This window comes from Rhincodon typus, chromosome 13 (genome assembly GCF_021869965.1).
Source record: "Rhincodon typus isolate 14 chromosome 13, sRhiTyp1.1, whole genome shotgun sequence".
NCBI lineage: Eukaryota > Metazoa > Chordata > Chondrichthyes > Orectolobiformes > Rhincodontidae > Rhincodon > Rhincodon typus.
Window position 1 is genome coordinate 56,070,949 of NC_063344.1, and position 17,240 is coordinate 56,088,188.

General features: G+C 39.1%; 1 protein-coding gene across 1 annotated transcript in view; it reads left to right on the forward strand.

The window, feature by feature from the left end:
• Positions 1-17,240, forward strand: part of nck1b (NCK adaptor protein 1b) — a 227,384-nt gene that overhangs the window by 18,088 nt on the left and 192,056 nt on the right. Inside the window, exon 2 of the mRNA XM_048604717.1 lies at positions 7,059-7,110. Coding sequence (XP_048460674.1) covers positions 7,059-7,110 — 52 coding nt within the window. The remainder of the gene's footprint in view (positions 1-7,058; positions 7,111-17,240) is intronic.

A 17,240-nucleotide genomic window follows, 5' to 3' on the forward strand; every position in this document is an offset into this window, starting at 1 on the left:
TCATCTAGCTCTACACCTTGTTTTCTCAATTTAAAGTAAATTTTTGTTAACATGGAATGCGTTATTCTACAATTCAACTTTAAATAAAAATCTTCTTTAGATATTCTTAGGGTATGGCTATAAAACTGATCAGTTGCATATGCTGATGTGACTGAAAGGATTGTTTTCTTCATTCTGGGGGGAGATGGTGTAGTGATATTGTCACTGACCCTATTCCAGAGGGCCAGGCTTTTGTTCTGGTGGTGTAATGTGAATTAAGTAAAATCTGGAATTTAAAGCTGCAGCAGTGATGATCATATCACAAGTGTCATTTGCTGCCAAAATCCATTTGATTCATGAATACCTGAATTTTTTGGAGGAAATCTGCTTCCTTAACTGGTCTGGCCTATGTGTGACTCCAGATGCACAGCAGTGTGGTTGACATTTAACTGCCCCATCTGAAATGATTTAGCAAACCACTCAGTTCAAGAGAAAACTAAGGATGGGCAACAAATGCTGGCCTTGCCAGCAACATCCACATATCATGAAAGAGTGGAAAAAAATTGTTTCATTTCCTTGCTCAGATTGAGATTGTTGTTTGCAATATGAATGTTTTGCAGATTGATGGGGAAAAGAAACTGCAGGCAACATAGAATTCCTTTTGGAGCAAAGAATGGGCGAATAAGCTATGATTTGCTTTTCAATACTGGAAGCAATTTTCAGACAGTGACCACCCATCCTGCATGTCCCTTCGTGATTTGAGATAATAGTAGAATTTCATTGTTAATCTCTAACATTTTATGATACTATGCTCAATTTGTGTATGTGCTGTGCAATGACAGTAAACCTGCAATGCTGAAAGATGCTCCCATCGATTAAATTATTTATACTCTGTTTTGCATTGCCTCTGATCCAATCAACTATAATAAAATTTGACATTGGCAAATGCACTTTCTTATCAAGCTGCACTAGTCTTAGCGACATTATGTTACACAGCCATTTCCCCAGAATCATTTACAGTAGCTAATTACTTGTTAGTGTATGTGTTTCTAGTTGTTTAGAATGTAAAAACGCACAACTTATATTTGGGGGAAGGTTCTGTACATGACTTTTTTTTTTTAATGGTAGTGGGAAGAGCAGACTAGCATTTCTGGCTGTTATCTGTGGACTGACTGCACGTATCATCTGTCATGAACAGAGCAAGAGCTCCTGCAGTAAGCTAGTTACAAGTGGCTTCAGTAAAGAGTTTTCTGGAAGACCCTTTTAAAATAAAACTGCACCTTTTTAGTTTGCGGTGTGACGTAAATGTTCTCCGTGACATGAGAGTACAGTCTATGATCCGTTTAATTAAATTTGCTCAGATAGTATAATGAATCCAAAATAGTGTCCTTTTGATTCAGTTGATGGAAATCTCAAAGACTTCGAGCACATCAATGGGGCTGTAACCACAGTTCCACGTTGAGGAAACAGCGCCTTATTAGCTGAAACTTGAAACGATAATTGTGAGCTTAATAGTGCAGGAAGACATTAAAATTGAATGTATTCAAGAGGTGACTAGATGTAGCACTTGAGGCGAATGGGATCAAAGGTTATGGGGAGAAAGCAGGATTAGGCGATAGGGTTGGGTTAGAGTTGGACAATCAGCCATGATTGTGAAGAATGGCCGAGCAGGCTTGAAAGCTGAATGGCCTCCTCCTGCTCCTATCTTCTGTGTTTCTATATAAAAGATTCCATGATGCTCTGAAGAGCAGGGAGTTGTCCGTGGTTATTTATACAAGGGATGTTTTGGGTACAATGGCTGCAGTATATGGCAAAATAAGTTTACTGCCATGAAAACAGAATGCAATTCTTTCTGTAAAATACTTGCAACATTGGCACTAAATGCCAGTTTTATTGTTTTGCACATATTTTAATGTATTCTTTATTGGAGAAGTATAATGTTTACTTCATTCCCAGTGAAATCAATCTATTTGTGACTTGAATCTTAGACTGTACTGTCCCTTTTGTTTGGTTTTGTAGTAAATGTCATCTTTTTGGAGCTTTTGGAAAGTTACACTCTGGTTGTAAGGGATTTAAAAATGTTAAACCGATTTCTAGCGACTTTATTGCACTTGCATGTGCTTAAATTATGTTTGTTTCCTGAAATTTTTCCTCAGACATTTGAGTGAAGTAAACGGGGAGAAAGCAGTTGGATATCTCAACAAAATTCATTGTTTTTGTGAAAACAGTGATATTGAAGAACAGTGGAATATTGCAGATGTGGTGTGCAGGAGAGTGCTTTTTATTCAGTAGGCTATAATATACTAAGCAGGGTGGAGGAGGTAAGCAGGAAAGTAAGTGTTCTTCTCATGTCTTCTCATCTTCTCCCACACTACCATTTCATTGCTGCCCAGCAGAAAGATAAAAAGTTAGTGGTGTGAGCGGGTGCTCTGTAACCCCGGTCGGGAGCCCAGGCTGAAATGTTCTGCAGTTGAGCAGTTCTGACATGAACAGGCAGTCGGTATCAGCTACAAATCTAAAGACTCCCTGCTCTCTGAATCTCATTTCGTATAGAAGGCTGAAAAATGGTCAATAAATGAAGTTCAGTATCATTTAATGGTGCCACCCTCAGCAGACCCTGCTGCTACATGCAGGTCATGATCTTGTTGGCAGGGGCCTGTCCTCTCCCCTACTGTCCCCTCCTTGTACTTGCTGTAAAAGACTCATTAGCTTAGCATTTAGTTATTTCTAGATGGCGGGTGGGTTTCCAAATCGGGGATCCATTTGCCTTCTGTAATTTCTGAGACTGGAGTGATGATGCCATTTTGCCAACCTCCTGGGCGTTGGGTTGAATGAATTGTCTCCCTCATCTCTCAAAGAAGTCTGTGAGCTCTAAGGCCCTAATGGAGTTAAAGGTGGAGTGAGCAATGAGGGATCGGAAGATGTAAAGAGGGGGTAGTAAGTTTACAAAAGAAGCCAGTGTATCTATGTTTTGTAGTGTTGTTACTTTAAACTAGTAAGCATTCTTGGAAGAAGAGAATGAGGCTTATCAAAGATTGATGTAGTAGGCAGTTGAGAGTTTCAAGATGCACTTGGAAATGAACTTCAGAATTTCTTTGTACAAGGCCAAAAGCAGACAACTGAAGGTTTGTGGGTGATGCATAGACTTTGAGAGAGCTTTCATTCTGCAGTTCATGATGTGTTTAGTATTTGCTGTGGCTGAGAATCCTGATACTTGTGAGTAAAAGTGCAGAGAAATGGAAATCTGTTTTGACATTGACCAATAAAGTAAAAAGGTAGTGCTGGCAAGAAACTATAATGAGATGGTAAACAAACACAAAATGTTGGAGAAATACAGCAAGTCTGTAGAGGGAGAAACAGAGTTAATCCTTGAGTCATGTATGACTCTTCCTTTATCTTGTGTTGGTTTCAGATTTCGGCATCCACAGTATTTTATTTTTATACTAATGAGACAGTGACCTGTTTTGTAGATTTGAGCAGAATTGAAACCAAACAGTGCCATGACTTTGTGCTTTTTACAGCTATCTCAACTTCGAGTTTTGTGAATATTGTTTCATAACTTCATCCCCTCTTGCAAATTGTTGAGTAAATGCCTATGTTAAACTAGTGATGAAGTACAACGCTCGTCACAAACCCTGTTAATTGTACAATGGCAGGGAATAGGGTAAAAAAAGCTGTGTCAAGTTTGTGTAGTTCCTGTTGGGAAAATGGCACTCTGTTGCAGTGAGTACTTATTCTATACAAGACATTCTAATTCTTCATAAATAATGGAAAGAAGTTGAAAAGCTTGTTGGCAGCACAATATACAGATCCCATGAATCAATTCCCTGAAACTAGAAAATAAGAACGTTGCCAAATTTGTTAGCCATTCTGCATCAGCTGTGGCTCAGTTGATAACACAGTAACTTCTGAATTGCACAACACCACCATTACAAGTCTCACTTTGGTGCTCGAGCACGGAAAACAAGGCTGACGTTTCAGTGCAGTACTGAAGGAGCAAGCATTGTAATATTGTAAGTGCTGACTTTGAACTGACATGTTAAACCAAGGCCTGAACCGCCCGCTCAAATGAATGTAAATTAAGAGTCTGTGGCACGATTTTGAAGAGGAGCAGTGCCCGATCTGCTGACCAGTATTTATCCCTCAATCAATATCTCAAAAAACAAATTGATTGGTCATTCTCCCATTGTTGCTTTGTGGAAGTTTGCTGAGTGCAAATTGGATTATGTGTTTCTTATATTACAATAGTGACTAAACTTAAAAAAAAACACTTAATTGTCTGTACAGCACTTGAGACCATTGATCTTAAAAAGCAAAATATAAATGCCAGAACTTATTTTCATTAAAGACTTTGCAATGAATTCTTAAAACATGAATCATATTTTTCAGAATTTTTGAGACAAATGAAACAATTAGCAGTAGTTCTAGAAAATGAGAACACTGTTTTAAACATGGAAAAATAAATAGAAGGAAGAGGACTGTTAATTGGCAGAAATGTTACTGCAACTTGGTTCTGGCATTGTATGCATGGTAGATCATTTGACCTTGCCTGACAAGCGATCAATGATATCACTTCTACTCTGTCAATATTCAATGGTTCATGCTATTAGAGCCCTACCTAGAGTGCCTAATATTAATTTTGATTTTGAAAATTTTATTGAAGTCATATTTAAGGTATTCGCTTAATCCCATCATCAAAAGGACCTTATTGCATGAAAGATAAATGAGGATGGTTTAGGATTGAAGGCTACAAGTGAAGAGAGTTAAAAAACAGAAACTACTTTCATTCTATCAAAGATAGATGCCACACACATTCCACCCATTTTCTCAGAAGTTTTTTTCAAAAAATAATTACAAACAGTCCATCTAACTTTGAAATGAGAGCATCAAAAGAGGAGAGAGCTGCGATATTGTTCAGCCTTGAGCAAAATTTAAGGTTGAAAGGATTTTCCTCTTCTATTTTCTTATCTCGTTTCTCTTTCCCTTCATGAACATAGTAAAGGGGAAATGAGATAATTCCTAGCTTAAGAAGTTTTTTTTTTCATTCCTTTCCATGTGTTCTGTCCAAAGACAGGTGCTTGGCTGCAGATGCTTCATCCTGAGCATTTGTTTGGTGGCTATTGTCAGTGGCGTTTTGCCATTGCCTGGCACTTTCTGAGGCAGGACAAGGAGATAGCTCCCAATTCTAACTCGGCTAGAACGAGAATTGAGCGGGCACCATTGTCCTTATTCTGAACCACAACCCGCCGAGCCAACTGAGGTGACCACCCCCAAGAAAGAGTAATATTTTAGAATTTCAGCTCCAACTTTGATATTTGTATTGCATTCCTGATCTAAAATAGTGTCTGTTTAGAAAGATGGATGCTGAGTAGAAGTAAGCTAATTAAGAGGACAGGCTGAAGAGGATTACTTTCTTTATAAGGGGCTAGTAGAATAGATTGTTGAGTACATTTGATTGCAAAATGTTTCCTGAATGGCAGAAATCATTGAATTGGAAACAATTTCCCTCCAATTCACAAGCCTTGCTGATTTGGAAATATACCTTTCATTGCTGCTCGGTCTAAATCCTGGAAACCCTGTCTTAAAGGCACTGTGTGTACCTGCACTACATGCACTGAAGTGGCACTGCCTACTCTTCCTGTTAATTCTTCGGGTAATGAGGATGCTTGCTATGGAATACAGTCTATCCTATAATCCTACTTATGGAGTCTTCTAAAGTGGGGAGACTGTTTGCTGCATGTGGGGTTCTCACTCGACTGGGAGACTCCCGCTCTTAATGCGTACGATAGACACATTTGTAGTTTTGTAACCGTCCAGTTTGGCCACGTTATCAACATATCTGTCATGGTCATGATGTCCTGGAGTGACACTCGAGCCCATAGCTTCTGCCTCAGAAGTGGGGATGCTTCCCACTGCACCACAAGGCCTTCCATCTGAAGCCACCTGAAGGTCTATTAGGGATAGAGAGCAGATGTGGACCTTATAGGATAGGTTCCCACCACATTAAAGAATAATTTTAAAAAAGCGAGGAAATTGATCTAGTTGAATTATTTGAGTGTTTTGGACATTTTTGGCTTGATATTTACCTAGAAGGGAAGAGATATCAAACAATGTTTCATGAAGCAATTAGTGGTTACTATAGAGATTGTGAGAAAACAAGTGGTACATTGTCAACTGGTTGTGTTGGTCTTAACAAATTCCTCTTCCTAGGCATGTTCTTGACAGAGAGTAAACTTTTTAAAAATTCATTCATGGGATAAGAATGTTGCTGACTAAGCCAGCACTTACTGGTCATCCTTAATTGCCCACAGGGGAGCCAAGAGTCAAAAACATTATTGTGGGTCTGGAGTCACAAGTAGGCCAGACTAATTAAGATTGGCAAATTTCCTTCACTAAAGGTTAAATTTTGAGGACAATCAAAAACAGTGATATCTAATTCCTCAGTGAAATCTGAATTCACTATCTGCTATAATGGCATTCATGCCCATGACCCCAGAACATTAGTGTGGTGCTCTGGATTACCAATTCAATGACATTACCACGACACCACCAGCTCCTCTATCTTCCTTTTGACAATCAAAATCGAAGCATGCACATTTCATGCTAAAGATTAGAAGAAGAGATGCCGGATTTGAAACCTTAACTCTATTTCTGTCTCCATAGATGCTGCCAGACCGGCAGGATTTCTCCAGCATTCTCTGTGTTTGTTTCTGCTTTACTTTTGTGCAGTTGGCCTGTGTTTCAGGGACTTCATTTTTGCAACCCGCCTCTCAAAATTCTGTTTAAAACTATTGATGGCTTTGCGAATGTTTCGTATGACTGATCTTTGATCTTTGTTCTGGCCTTGTAATCTTCCATATGAACCTGTAATTATTGAGTGTGGAAATACTTACTATGATTGAATAAATGGAAATGAAATGCAGAAATCCACATGTTCAAACTGCCAGTTTTGGAAAACTAAATATTGTATTAGATTACAAAACACATTTTCTGTTGTTCAGTTTTGATTTTCAAGAAGTAATGTTGAAATGAGGAATAAACAGGTAATGTGTTAAATGTATATTTTTTTTTAATTTCAGCTCACCAGTGGAGAGGATATTCATTGAGGCTGGCAGTTTTAATGTGGCACAGGTAGAATTTTAATTTCTGTTTACTGACTGAAATGATCAACCTTTTCACTTCATTGATGAACCATAATTGTTAGCTAACATTGTTGTATAATCTTATTCACAGTGTGATGAAGGATTAAATGTTTGTCTATGAATTGTTTCACTTCCACAATATTCATTCTTTTCTTTGGATTCAATGGGTAATTACCTTGATATCACGTACACTTGAATCTTTGATCCTCATGTTGGACTGGGAAAATGCATAGTGAGATAAGGAATCTGACGATAATTAATTGTTTAGCAACGTTAATAACCACAATGGCAGATCAACAGCAAGCAATCTTCAATTGCAAGATAAATTTTGTAGTGATGGTAACGAGGTCAGCCAGGTGGACCTCATAGGTTATAAGTTCCCTAATTGGGACTGTTAACCAAATCCAATTAGGAAGCCCAAGGTGACAGATAGAAACTGGAGTCTGAGGTTCTGATCACTCTAAGGGCTGGTTCTGAGGAAGTTGGATCAGTATCAAGGATGTTCTCTGTGTAAATAAAGGGAGACTTGATGATGGGATACCAGCCTCTGTGGAGTTATTTCAAGCACCCAGACTTTTTTTTTTCCCCAGTCTGACATACTGCTATGCTTTTGAAGCTGCAAACAAGTACATAGTATTCGTGATATATTTTAGTCAGGGTTTGCATCAATGCAGAAAATATCCACCTTTATATTTCTAGTCCTTTAAACATGAAGGTGAACGTTCCCTTACCCTTTTTTTTTTTTGATTCTGTCTTTTGTTCCAAGTTCCACAGTTTGATAATGTGTGTACGTGGGTGGTAACGTTTCTTTTGGACTTGCCAACATACCTTGCTCTTCAATACTTGGTGATTAGATCAGTCCTCCTTTTTCTCCTTTGGACTGGATTGATTGACCTCCTAGTTGCTTATATTGAAACTTGCCTGTCACAATTTTACCCACTCACTTCAACAATCAGTTTCTCTTTGTAGTGTTATGCTTTCATTTATTTACATCTACTCCAAGGATCTGGTTCGAGTATGAAGGTGTGGTGGTGATATTAAATAGATTTTGCTTTTGCAAATAATAGTGTAATTAACAGTACAGAAATACAAAATGAGAAAGCAGAGTCATTGCTAGGGATAGATGTTAATGAAGTTCTGGTTCTCAAAATATAGACCATAAGTTGACTAAGTGATTAGGCCCTTCCACGATTGCATACAAGCTATTGAAGCATGTCAGTGAGGATATAGAATAGGTCTGAAGGAAAATTGGGAGATGGCCATCTGAAACCTCTGTTAGAGCAAGGGAATGAAAACCTTTGTTCAATCTGACAACAGTTGTAGGTATAAATACAAAGTGCTGAAAATACTCCGTAGGTCTGGCAGCATCAGAGAACAGAGTTGACATTTTCCACTAAATTTTGATTCTTCAGCTCCAAAGCAAAGTAGAAATGTTACGCTGGAGCAACGGGGAGGAAGGCCAAAAGGAAAGATCTGGGATAGCATAGAGAGCAGTAGAGATTAACTAACAAAGATGTCATGGATCAAAGGGAATGGTAATTAAACAAACATGTTTTTTTTTCCTGAGTGAATGTGCATGGCAGAATAATGAGCAGCTTGGTCTGAAAGCAAAGCAATATTGAGGCAGGCATGTGGCAAAAAAAAATCAAAACGGGGAACAAGTTCATTGCTCAAAGTATTGAACTCTTTGGCTTTCTGGACTTAACATAAAGTGCCTAACTGAAAGATGAGGTGAGAGTTTATATTGAATGTCACTGGAGTGCTGTAGCAAGTCAAGGATGGAAATGTACGTGACAACAAGTAACTTAAAATGGGAAGCATCTAGAAGCTCAGCATCACGCTTCTAGATACTCTGTGAAGCAGTTCCACAAAGCATTCCCGCAATCTATGTTTGGTCTCCCTAGTGTTAAAGAATTAGTCCAAAAGAAGTACAAGTAAATTGCTGCCTTGGAATGTAAGGAGAGGTGATTTTAATTTAATAGATGCAAATCGGTTCTAATGTGCAAAGTAAAATTTAGTTTCTATCATGCCACAAGTGACAGGGTTACATGTTCAGTGCAGCTTTTTCAGACACCAGGTGGACATGCTGTTAAAATCCACTATTTTTTTCAGATGATAGGCCTATGTTATCCTATATCTGAGGACCTATAAGTCTGTGAAGGGCTATCAGAAATGGATTTAATAGTATAAATGCAGGAAGCTAGCAAATGGAAGAATGATTGAAAGTGTTTTGTTAAATCATTACAACTACTGTGTTGTTCACAGATAATTTATCATAATTCAACTGGTAAAGCTGAGCTTTGCATTGAAGTTTTCATTTTGGCAACGGCAATATGGTGGTGATAGATTGGGAAAGGGGGAGGTACAATGAGACCTGAGTGTCCCTGCACATGAGTTGATGAAAGTAAGCACGCAGGTGCAGCAGGTGATGAAGAAAGCAAATGGTATATTGGCCTTCATACCGAGAGGAGTTGAATACAGGAGCAAGGATGTTTTGCTGTAATTGTACAAGACCTTGGTGAGAACATGTCTGCAATGTCTTGAGCAGTTTTTGTCTCCTTTATCTGAGGAAAGATGTTCTGGCTATTGCGGAAGAGCAATGAATGTTTAGCAGACTGTTTCCTGGGATGGCAGGACTGATTAGGACCGCACTCATTGGAGTTCAGAAGAATTGGCTGGGTGGGGGGATGTCTCATAGAAGCCTATAAATTTATAACAGGGCTAAAAAGGGTAAACATGGGAAGGATGTTCCTGTTCACCACTGCTCACAGTCGAAGGACATGGGGTAGGCTGTTTAAGACTGAGACAAGGAGAAATTTCTTCACCCAGAGAGTGGTGAGCCTGTGGAATTCTCTGCCACCAAAACAGTTGGGGATTCTGAGCTGTGAATGGAAGGTTTTTTGAGGAAAAGCAATCCATGACAGTCCTTTGTTTGGTGAGGGGATAACAAAATAGCTGAGATAAGAAAATATATCATGATTGAGATGTATAAAATTATGAGGGGCTTGACAGGGTAGACAAGAAGGAACTTTTCCCCTTGGTGGAGGGTTCAGTGACCAGCGAGCGTAGATTTAAAAAGCAGAATGTTTAGAGGAGCTGAGAGGAAAAGCTTTTTTACCCAGAGGGTGGGGGGAATCTGGTACCTACTGCCTGTAAAGGTGGGAGAAGCTTGATAGACCAAATGGCCTCTTACTGTGCAGTAGACCTTGATGACTGCTCTGTTAGATTCTCGGGCAATGGCAAAACCATTTTCTTAGTCTGGAGGCCACAATGATTTAAACTTTTGAGTAGAACCTCCCTTTGTGTGACATGAGATCTTTAATACCAATTGTGTGCTGTAGGAGTGCAAAGTGACCTAATTACATTCTGTGAGCTGCTTACTTGTCCTGGGAATCTGCTATGATTAAAATATCTGCATCTCCCATCATGAGCTTCCTACAGGGAACAGGAATACATATGTTCGGGCAGTTTGAACTCTATCCCTCTTTAGTTGCAGTGAATCTACTCCCTTTAATGGACATCATCTGTGCAAGTGAATCGAGGTCTCAATGTCACAGCAAGACTGACTCTTAACAAAAAAAAGTCGTGGGAACTTTTTGTAGAACATTTTTTTCCACAAGCATTCCTCTTGGATTTCTATCCGTGTTTTGCTGCGTATATTTGAGTAAGCTGCATTATTAAACAATATTAATGCATTTAACTTAATAATTAATCAAGTTATTTTTGCATGTGTAGTCAATTGCAGCAACTGTGGAAAAGGGCACTTGAGTGTGAAAATTGTATAGCAAAGATCATTGATTCTACTGTTCTCTTCTCATAATCTCAGTTCACATATTTTAAGAAGCTAATCAGTAATTTACTTGCTGCAAACAGAGATTTGGTGGGAGGTCAGGGGCTGTATACAACTGAGATTTCAACTATCCTTTTCACTAATTCCTCAATTTATGCTGCATCTCCTGGAACTTGCCAGTGAAAGCAAATTGAGAAGATGGTGACAATTGAGGGGGCTGAAGACGTGACAAGGAAATGTTGGAAATCTAGCATCTCAAAAGGCTCAGTCTTATATAGGGTCTTATCAGACATTTGCAGCAGGCTGGGGCAAAGCTTAAGGGCTATACTGTACCAATGACAAAGTCACAACTACCCTCAAATTGTTTGCTTCTTGATTCTCCCAGGGCTTTGCTGGTGACATTTGCAGGATCTCCCAGGGGGTAGCCCACAGATGCATGAAATAAGTGACTGATAACCTCTTTGCCACACCAGGAAATGATGTCAGTTTTGCAACTGGCGATGTCTGGATTTTCCAGAGTGGCTTCCTCCATGTACAGCATATTTGAGAAAGCATATGGCAGTTTAAATATCCCATGATCATCTCCTGGGAGTGCAATTTTTTCCATTAAATTACAGCTGGAGTGCATCTGGAGTACATGGATGCATTTATGCAGATATATGAAAAAATTCTCAGGTAGCTACCATGATACGTTTGTCCTGTAATAGGCCAACATCTCTCATCTTTGTTTTAACCAAGAATTTGGTTTGGATGCTTGTTTTCACATGTTCACTGATCAAATTATTGCTATGCTGAAAATGAAATTCAGGTGTTTAGACAAATTTAGAACACCCCTCAGGATGCAATGCCCTTTGTCACTAGAATGATTCTTGTTGTTTTGTGTTCTGTACAAACAGCAAGGTTTTGTTCTACAGGTCAAACAAAACACAGTAGGCAGATCCTGTTCAAACTAGTCCATGAAGGGGGATGTTGAAGTAATGCAGCTTAAAGGATCTGCAGTGGTACACATTGTTGCCTGGGATGACTCCTTGATTGCGTGATTCCCTTGGCTTCAGCCAGGCCTGCCCATCTGACAACCATAGAATAGAACATTTCCCGTGCCTCCATCTCCCTCCCTCAACGTGAAGCAGTCATGCAACCAGTTCAAGTTTTGCTTCGTCACAGGTGGGTCGCTTGGCAAGCAGCAACCAAAAATGGGCAATGGGAATGCAATGGAAATAAGTACTTGTATCTCAAAATTAATTTTCTGCTCTAACAATATTTAAAATATGCAAATGTAAGCCCTTCTGCAGCTATTAGTCTTTACTCATTTGATATCTTTAAGTGGTGTAATCCCTGTTCCTGGCCAGGGTCCTCTGGGCTTTAGAGTTACGAGGGCCCTGCCAGTGATGACTCCACTTGCACCAGAATTGACTACACTGACAAGAGGCAGCATGTGGGCCACTTTACATTTTACAAAAGACTTGGAGTAAATTTGATTAGAGCCCTTTCAAAATAGGAATAGATTTGACATAGTAAATCTGGACAGAATGTTTCCTTTTGTGAAGCCATTCAAAACCAGAGCGCTTAAACACAGTATCGTTTTAAACGCAAAGAAAAATCCAGAATTTTGTTCACTCAGAATGTGGAACTGTCCACTGCAGGACGTTGATGAAATGGAGCTGTTGAAGTTTCCATGTTTTCAGAAGGAACTAAGATGAATACATGAGAGGAAAAGGAGCATAAAGATAGGCTGAAAGCCTGAGGTCTGGTTGCTTTGGAATTGAAAGGTATTCCTGTCAAATGTAAACGCCCACACCTACTAATTGGGGCAAATGGTGTATTTCATTGCTGTAAATTCTGTGTAATAGTTTGATGTTGTGCTATGACTGGTTTATTTTCTTGTAGTGGAATTTCCAAACCAAATAAAAGTACTGCTTTAAACGGAAGTAATTCTAGTTGATGAGGTACTTTGACGAGCAGTTTAAATTGAAAGAGTAACTAATTTTTTTTAACGAAACTCCAGTTTCGTAACAAAGAACTCTACATTAGAGACAATTGCGCAGAGAATCTTCAAAAAAAACTAGTGATGAGATTTTAAAGATTGCCAGTTGTGAAAGTCTCTTCTGTTTTCCCAGCAGTAATTTGCTGCTGGTTAACTCTTTTTTTACAGCATTTTATCAAGCTGTATGGAGCAAATAGGCACTGTAAAACCTCAAAACCTGTGCAAAGAGAATGAAAGTATTTCATGTATGTTTATAATATTACACAGTAATAGATTTAAGAGTTTGGTATTGAATGTGTTACAGGACTGGTAATTGGTAAAATAGCATACGTTTAGAATAGATTTGTGTGTATTCTGCTAGAATAACTTGCCTAGGTTCATACCTTTGTAAGCAGGGCTGCAGAAACCCAAACATGTGTAGATTACAATGCTTGCGGTTAGTCATTTTCCTGTAAATATCTTTTGTTGACCCGAAGAATTACTGTGTAGAACAGAAATGTAAAGCACAAGGCTGACTTTGGTCTTGTTAAAAATTATGTTTTAACACATATTCCAGAGGTTCTTGTAGATGAATTTTTAAATTAAATACCTTACTCTTATGCATATAAAATCCATGTATTCTTTTGATCAGAACTTTTCTTTTAACATTGAATACCACTTACAATCATTTTTCAACACTTCAGTGATCTTTTGTAAATATAGGCCATTTACTGGAGAAGTGGGTGTATAGATGTGATACAGTTTTAGTTTAAGATCTTCTATGATATAAGAGTAGGATGTAGAAACCTTGCTGCATGGTGAACCCATTCACTGGATGAGAACCCTTTGTACCATATGTGGAGTTCACAGTTATGGTTTATGTTGTGCTTATGCATCCTGTGAGGGACTGCTGTTTCTGCTTTGCAATTCCTTTGTAAGCACCTGGACAGCTTGTCCCACGAGCATTTCTTCTAATAAACACACACACACACACACACAGTGCTGTTTAACCTGCAGTGGTTGCTTATTGGATGCGTGGGAACATGCATGCAGATTAAGTTCTTCACAAAGTGGTGACCCATTCCTTGTTCGGCCTCTCCAGTGTAGAGAACGCATTGTTAGCAGCAACTACAGTAACAATTATCCTTTATACCTCCACTTTTCATTTCTAAAAAAAATCATTAACGGGACATGGGTGTTGCTGGCTGGGTCTGCATTTATTGCTGATCCCTAATTGCCCTTGAGAAGGTGAGCTGCCTTCTTGAACTGTTGCAATGTATTTGTTGCAGGCAGACCCAAGATGATGATAAGAAAGCAGTTCTAGGATTTTGACCCAGTGACACTGAAGGGATAGCAATATATTTCCAAGTCACGGTGGTGACTGGCTTGAAGGGGAACTTGCAGGGAAAAGTGTCACCACGATTCTGTTGTCCTTCTGGATGGTAGTAGCTATGGGTTTGGACGGTGTTGTCTAATGAGCCTTGGTGAATTTCTGCAGTGCATCTTGTGGATGGTACACACTGCTGCTACTGAGAGTCAGTGGTAAAGGGACTGAATTGCGCCACATTCACAAGTCGAACAGGCTGTTTTGACTCCGATGTTGTCAAGCATCATTTGTGTTGTTGGAGCTGCACTGAATCAAGCAAGCGGGGAGTATTCAATCACACTCCTGATTTGTGTCTTGCAGATGGTGAGTAGGCTGTGAGGACTGAGGAGGTGAGTTACTTGTCACAATATTCCTAGCCTCTGACTTGCTGTTGTAGCCACGGTATTTACATGGCTGTCAGTGGTATCCCCTTCAGGATGTTGACTTGGGATTAATTTGACTGTGTTAGGCTTGTCAAAATGCTGCATGGCAGCAACTGTGGCATTTCATTGCCTTGTCAGCCATTTTGATTTCTCAATCAAAGACTATCACCCGGCACTTCTCTCTGTGCTGGATCCTCCATGATCCTGGGATTCTGGGAGTTCTAATCTGTCATCAGCCATGGCCTCTTGTGTGGCACTGCTGGTGTAAGAGCTGCCAGCCTCTGGCCAATACCCCTCACCAGGCCTGTCTTCCTCGCTGGGATCCATTAATGCCAGGGGAAACCTGACCACTGCCTGATTGGCTTGTGGTTCAGGGGACCTCCCATGAGAGGCAGTGACGGTCTCTCGCTGGTTCTCTATTTAGCAAGTGACATCCTAGTGAAAAGATTCCTCCCTATATAGCAAGCCCTCGATTTAAACTACAAAGGCTTTAATGCAATAAATAGTCAGAGCTTGTGGAAATCAGAACCAATTACAAACAAATTGGATAATTATTGGCCTTTGTGCAACATTTGACATGGAATGAGACCAAATTCTGAAACTCAGTAAAAGTAATAATGGTATTTAATGCCTTTAACATGTTGAAGTGTATTTACTTGAGTTTTTAATTAGTCCAGGCCTTTCCATTTTAGATTAGAATCTGAGCAATCATCTACCATAATTATTAACGTGTGAATCTAGATGAACCACTTTGTGCTGGGTGATATATTGTAATGTCACTTTTTTATCTCTCACTGTACAGCACTGTTTTTTTCACCACAATGTTTTCTTGCTTTGTTCATGTGCAAGAATTTGTAACTGAATTGTTAGCTATTTTTGTTGAATGTTAAACCTTGCCAAATAATGAACAGAAACTGGATACTAGAAATCAGAAACAAATTCATACATTGTTGAAAAACCTCAGCAGGTCTGGCAGCATCTGTGGAGAGAAAGCAGAGTTTACATTTCGGGTCCAGTGACCCTTCTTCAGAACTCCGTTCTGTCAAATAACGGACCTTTGCTTTGTGTCATATCTAGACCAAAATTGCAACCTGACTGGGGTTTTAATCAGCATACTTAAGGAAAAAGAGGTATTGCTGGGTACTTTGCAATGCACGTACTTTCTGGCAATAATTGAGTGGACACTGATGGTAGAATAGGGTCTCCAAGGTTGCATGCTTTCCTAAGATAAGAGGGGAATCTTGAAAAGCCTTCTGTTGCAGATAATCTGTTGCACTTAATCACATAACAAAGCAGCGCACGTTAAAACTGCAATGGGAAAGGTCACTATGCAACACAAAGGTGCAAAATGAGAATTTAGTCTGAATTTTAGAATTGAACATGTATCATTCAGTTAAATTGCAGAATTAAGCTTTTTTTAAAAAGCCGGAAGTTTAAGATTAGATATGTGAGACCTAGATTTAAGTAAAAGAAATTTCTAACCTGAAAATCTCCCTTCTTAAAAGGGGCTGAGCAAAACAGAATCATTTTGTATTGATCCAGCTTGACAATACAAATACCCCTGACAATATTTCATCTGAATATCCACAGGAGGCTTTTCCATGTGCTCTGATAGTATGAGTGAAGCGAGCATGTTAAATCTTTTCAATGAATTAAAGAGAAGCAAACCTGAAAAGCTCAGCCACAGTTCATTTTCAAAGAAAACTAATATATCATTTATGCCAAATGTATTCTGCTTGATTCAATACAAAACACTTGCTTGTACGTTTTGCTCAGCTCTCTATAATAGGGGGATTTGGGGGTTAGAATTTTCTTCGACCTCAGTCCAGGTCTCTCACATCTAACCTCAAAATTTTCCATCCTTTAAAAAATAATTCTGCAATTCAACTTTAATGATATGTGCTCAGTTAAGAAATTTAGGCCACTGATTACTTCATTGTGCACATTTATTAGTTAATCAGGGTACATAGCACCTTGAAGACTGGTGGCAGAGGAGGGGATTTCCACAAGCTTTGTTTAATGTCCCCCTGTTATCAAACTCTTAAATGTTTTGCAAGTGAATAATTACTTCCTAGAGAAGTGGACTTGGTTTTACATTTTCACTGTAGCTGAAAGTGGTTTCCTATTTTTAATAAATCACTGCACACTAAGTCATCATATCTATGTAGGTATTGACAAACATTTTAATTGCACTTGGAAAAGTAATTCTCATTTTGGCAAATCTGAAGCATATGTCTTCAGTACCATCTGCAGAAAACAGTAAGAATTTTTGGTAGTGACTTTTCTGGATGTCTGAAAACACTTAAGAGCCATGGAAGTCCTTTTGAAGTGTCAGCACTATTGCAGATATTTTGTAATCGACCTGTTCAGAGACATTACAACACGCTTTGGGAGCAGGTGGGATTAGAACCTACGCTTCCTGGCTTCGATACAGGGACACCATCATTGCACCATAAGAACCCTCTTTAATGTTGGAAAGAGAGGAGCATTCCATTTTTATAGCTGAATTGATTTGTTTGCAAAACATTAATTATTCACCCTGCACCTAATCTCTCAAAATCAGATACCAGGTAGAATTAGTAGTAGAGACAACAAGGTGCAGAGCTGGATGAACACA